At 41.3% G+C, this 6,000-nt stretch overlaps 1 protein-coding gene across 2 annotated transcripts in view; it reads left to right on the forward strand.

Moving 5' to 3' along the window:
- Positions 1-6,000, forward strand: part of LOC106603743 (glutamate receptor ionotropic, kainate 4) — a 75,134-nt gene that overhangs the window by 24,619 nt on the left and 44,515 nt on the right. For both annotated transcript variants that reach the window (XM_014197795.2, XM_014197797.2), the window contains 2 exons: positions 2,460-2,625; positions 3,834-4,012. In XM_014197795.2, coding sequence (XP_014053270.1) covers positions 2,460-2,625; positions 3,834-4,012 — 345 coding nt within the window. The remainder of the gene's footprint in view (positions 1-2,459; positions 2,626-3,833; positions 4,013-6,000) is intronic.

Below are 6,000 nucleotides of genomic sequence, written 5' to 3' on the forward strand. Positions count from 1 at the left end.
TCTTGACTCGTTCTCGGACCCCTTGTCCCCCTTCGGGTCTTGGTCTTGACTCTGACTCAATTTGCTCTGGTCTTGGATCGGTCTCGCTTTAGGTGGTCTCGAACACAACACTGGTTCTTTTATGATAGCCACATTAGCAGCTAATTAGCATTTCATGTTGGGGGCGGGGTGGGTAAATACAGGCAAATATATTGATAAAAGTCACCTTGGTAACTGCCTACATGTACATATTGCCTCAACTAACTGGTGCCCACGCACATTTACTCTCTACCGGTAACCCCCTGTGTATAGTCTCGCTGTTGTTATTTTGCTGCTGCTCTTTAATTACTTGTTACTTATATTTCTTATTCTTACTCATATTTTTTTTTAACTGCTTTGTTGGTTAGGGGCTCATAAGTAAGCATTTCACTGTAAGGTCTACACCTGTTGTATTTTGCGCGTGTGACTAATAACATTTGATTTGTCCTAGAGAGATTTACATGGTTATCAAAACGTCACGTCAGGGTAAGCCTACACGAAACACAGTCTTTATTTTAAGTGTTTCTAAAATTCCCTATGGTGAAAAACCATTGGAACCATTTCCTTGTTTGATTGTTAGGTTTTATGGGTATTATGACTCATTTTATGGTACTCTATATCCCTAGTTGTGCTTACTGAAATTGCCATATTGGCGCACATTTTTAAGGACACACCTCAAATATTGCTTCCTCAACGGAAGATAGGTAAATTATTGAACCTGGCCTAGGGGTTGGAAAACGCCCGTGTGCCAGTTTTTACATTACAAAATGTATAACTAACGTGCGTTTAAATAGAGCCTTCAATGAGATTCGGTAATGACTGTTTTTCAGCTAATTCCCCCATTAGCCGTGTCTCACCTTGTGTCCTAGCCTAATGGCGGTTGGGATGTTTTATTATTATTAAAGCAGAACATTGCCCTGCTGAGAGCAGAGCTGAGCAGCTGTTGGAGCTTATCATGGTCTGTCTCTCCGTATGGCAACACATTACCACTGGACCTCTGAGACAATTAAGGGCTAGGTAGAAGCAGGCGGGTACGAAGTCAACTCTATACTTATAACATTATGCCTATGGTGATGAGGTGTAACCAATGAGTGTAACCTTCTAGCCGGCCACAGTGTTGTTGATTGACTTAGTGGGTTAATGCAGGAAACTATTGGTTCTACTCAAGTGTTTTTTTACCCATAGCTGCAGTGGATACTAGCTCTGTTTATTACAGTCGTGACTTCATATTCTATCATCCCCCTGTGTGCCCTATAGATGCTATATTGACTTTGAAGACATCATCTGCTTGCTAGTCTATTTACAGGTAAATGCCAAAATAAAGGAAACACTTGAGTAAATGAGGGATACAAAGTATATTGAAAGCAGATGCTTCCACGCAGGTGTTGTTCCTGAGTTAATTAAGCAATTAACATCCCATCATGCATAGGGTCATTTGTAAAAATCCACAGTTGCCCATTATTTTGTCTACCATGGCTAAAAGGTCTGTGACTTTGAAAGAGGGCTCTCAAATGAGCATAGGGGGTTTAGTGTGTGTGTGTGTGTGTGTGTGTGTGTGTGTGTGTGTGTGTGTCATTCACCAGATCTCAACCGAATTGAACACTTATGGGAAATTCTAGAGTGGTGCCTGAGACAGTGTTTTACATCACCATCAACAAAACACCAAATTATGGAATTTCTCATGGAAGGACGGTGTTATAGAGTTCCAGACACTTGCAGATTATATGTCAAAGATCATTGAAGCTGTTCTGGCAGCTCGTGGTGGCCCAGCTCCCTTTTAAGACACTATGTTTGTGTTTCCTTTATTTTGGCAGTTACCTGTGTGTGTATGTATATACTGTATTCATCAGTGTATGGCACTAGAAGGAGCTGGCCATGGTCCTGAAAACATCTCAGTGGGCAGCTTCAAAGGGATGTTCAGGGGGGAGAGGCACTAGTTGTCGAAACATAGCTGTAGTATATTCTTACTGCACAGTACATCTCCCGTCTCCTGCAGCATACTGTATCGACTTTTGTATACATATTTTCTGTACTACTTATACTTATAAGTATTATAGTTCTCATTCACAAGGCATTAGTTTGTCAGCTGCTTAGAAACGGTACATTTTAAGTTACCTGGTTGAAATGCACCAACACATTTGATCACTGTGTTTTCCTAGAGTACATTTGACTCTAAAAATCTAGTCTGCTTCAGTAGTTAAGGGGCTAATCCTAACTTTTACTGACATATTTGACAATTTGTAATTAGGATTCGCCCCTATTAGGGTTACCTGGGACCGTATGTACCAAGGCTCTTTGAGTAGGAGTGCTGATTTAGTCAATTTTCGTTATGATATAAAAGTTTAAACTGATCCTAGATCAGCACTCATACTCTGAGAAGATTGATACATACAGTCCCTGTTCTACGGTATGATTTAATTTGCTTTTCATTACACCCCCAGGTGCCTTACGTGAGGGTGGCCCCCGAGGACCTCCTGAGGGCCCGCTTCCCGCGCTTCTCGCCCCTGGACCTGCGGCCCACCAATGCACATGTCAGCCTAGCCGTGGTGGACCTGCTCTCCTTCTTCAACAGCACCAGCGCCTGTCTGCTCTGCGCCAGGGCTGACTGTGAGTTGCCAACCATAGAAATGGAAATTACTAGATGGACATTCCCATTCAAGTAAACTAGCCTAAAGAAATACAATTACTCAATTAACTCAACTATGTTGTGATGGATGGACCCATAGAAATATAATTACTGTAATGGAAATTCCACTGGGTTTTATATGATAACAATACCCCTGATCAGTAGTACAGTTTAACTTTAGGACATGCATGCAGTCATTGCATATACAGTAACAGGAGGCGATGTAGTGAGATGGTAATTTAGCAGATATGGTAATTTAGCAGACCCATAAAATTGGTGTTGACTGTTTTCTGACCAACTGAGCCATTGGAACCACCATGCTTCCTCTAGCAGGTCAGTCATCTCTGTCAGTCTGCCCCTCAAGCACTCATCTGCCCAAAGCTGACTGTTATTTGTTTCATTCACATCACACACTCAGCATTCATCTGTACATAGCAGGTCATTATTGATCCAATTTAGCTTATCTGTCTTGATGTGGTCATTGGGACGTTTGTGTGTGTGTGTCACCATGCGTCTGTGTGACAGGCCTATGGTGCCAGGCCACCTCAGGGATGTCACCCAGAGACAGGGGCAGGTGTGGAACGCGTGAAATGATGAGTTACGCTTTGCTTTGGTTCCCAATGCTTATATAGAACGTGGATAAGATGAATCCCTCCAACCTAGGTCCTAAAAATATACTTAGGCTAACAGCTGGTATTTTCTCTATAACAATATGTTATCTTAACTTAAAATAGAATGCCTATTTCCTAGTGAAATTTGCTTTTACAGTGTTAGTTGGCCACTGGGAAGATGATGTTGCTTACTTATGACAATGCATCAATTTTGTTATATTTTGAAGATGGTAAATTACATACTGAATAGTGGTCTTTTTGGACGGACTTGAAATACAGAAATCAAGCATTCAGAGCATATGTAAGAAAATACAGCCAACAAAGGAGTGATAGTGTAAACCTACAATGGCTGTATGGATAAAATACTTCCTATGATTTACTTAAAGGACTAGCTTAGTTGTAAGATGTGATACTTCTATCACCAAAGGCAGAATTCCTTGCAATAGTCTCCTACTGGCCATTACTTAAACTATTAGACGATATTGTAGCGACCTGACGTTCATAAGAAAGTGCATCAACGTTGTGGGCTGTGGGATACAATATTACACTTTCATGGCCAATTGTTGCTGTTGTCCCAGGTTTGATGAACCTGGAGCAGTTACTACGTCAGTTCCTAATCTCTAAGGAGACGCTGACTGTTCGTGTGCTGGATGACAGTCAGGACCCCATGCCTGTTCTAAAAGAGATCCGCAACTACCAGACTGACACCATCATAGTGGACGCCAACGCCACTGTGTCCCTCCTCATCCTGGAACGGGTAAGCGTCCCAAATGGCCCCTTATTCCCTATATAGTGCACTACTTTTGTCAGAAATAGTGCACTATAAAGGGAATAAGTTGACACATTTTGGGACCCATCCATACACTCCAGCCCATTGCCCAATCCCAAATCTATCGCTATAGGTCTACGCTTTATGCACTTGTGGAGATCTTATTTGATAGGTGTAAAGCGTAATTCATAGTCCACAGAAGCTAGGACGCGATAGTCCGGTGTCCCATTGTGACATAGCTATGCGGCTCTGAGACCATCATCCGCGGGGACGCACAGCCCAAACGCACACTTTCCCACAATTCCCAACCAACGCATCTCTGGTATGCATTTTATATTCATTTCAATGAGTTGACAGTTGGAGAAATTGCTTGAGCTGCGCTCAGATTTCGAAAAGTATGAAAGCCAACATGTTCCAATGTTCTAGTACACTGCTACGCGTACCCTCTTATAGACGCTTAACTAGTGATATGCTGATACATCTTTCTACCTTGACCTCTGATAGGTTCAGTGGAATTGTCACCATATTGCTTACATCTATCAAATCCTCTCAGATCTCCAAAGGTACATAGAGCATTGGGTGTGGGAGGCAATTTGGGATTGGGAATACAGTATCACTAATAGTGGCTACATTCATTACACTAATAAGCTGGGTTCAAACAAACCGGGTTGAGTAGGTTAATTTCTAAAGCTAATCCGTTACAGTTACTTGTCTAAAATTGTAATCGGTAACATAACTTTATGACTACCCAAACTTAGTCTTAAAGAAAAAAAATGGTGAACCTTTACTTAACTAGGCAAGTTAGTTAAGAACAAATTCTTATTTACAGTGATGGCCTGCCTGGGAACAGTGGGTTACCTGCCTTGTTCAGGCAGAACGACAGCTCGGGAATTCAATCCAGGAACCTTTCAGTTACTGGCCCAATGCTCTAACCACTAGGCTACCTGCTGGCCCAGGTAGCCTATCTGATTACATTCATTAATCTGATTATTCAGTTACTTTTAGATTGCTTTCTCCTTAAGAGGCATTAGAAGAAGACAAAAATGTGTGTGTCAGGGGCGTCGTAAGGATTAGACCAAGGTGCAGCGGGAACGTGTATACTCATCTTTATTTATTTAAAGGAAGGAAAAACAAAAGAAACACGTATACAAAAAACAACAAACGACACTAAGCAGTCCTGTCAGGTGCATAGACACAAAACAGGAGACAACTACACACAAACCCCCATAGCACAAACACCCCTATACATAGGACCTTCAATCAGAGGCAACGAGGAACAGCTGCCTCCAATTGAAGGTCAATCAACAAACCCTAAACATAGAAGTAGAAAAACTAGACTGAACATTGAAAAACACTAACCTAGAACATAGACCAAAAACCCCGGAACACTCTAAACAAACACCCCTCTTACATAATAACATAGCCCAACAAACCCCGAAACACTCTAAACAAACACCCCCTGCCACGTCCTGACCAAACTACAATAACAAATAACCCCTTTACTGGTCAGGACGTGACATTGTGTTACCAATTCAGCGACATCTATTGCAGGATAAATCAATGTTAAAATGTACATAGCTGGCCATATATGGATGTTACATTTTACTTTATGGGTTGGTTATGTAGGCTTCTTCTAACCCATCACTTTCTACTACATATAATACAATTTAAATGTTATCTTGACATTAATAACCAAAGCCTATCAGAATTCCAGTCATTCCAATAAATGGCATACCCTTTGATCTTCAAGAAATAGGACTTGGAAATATGGAAGTATAGATTAGACATTGTTTTACCTGAGCATAACCCCAAAACTAAGAACTTATTAGCCAGCCCTACTCTGTTGATTGTGATTTTGTTATCATGGAGGACTGATTGGGCTCATTGATTTGAGTTGAAAAATAAATGCTTCGATCATGGAATGGCATGCTTTGAGCATTACTGAAAAGTGCTATTTACATCTGAAAAAGGAATGC

Source organism: Salmo salar, chromosome ssa04 (genome assembly GCF_905237065.1).
Source record: "Salmo salar chromosome ssa04, Ssal_v3.1, whole genome shotgun sequence".
Lineage (NCBI taxonomy): Eukaryota > Metazoa > Chordata > Actinopteri > Salmoniformes > Salmonidae > Salmo > Salmo salar.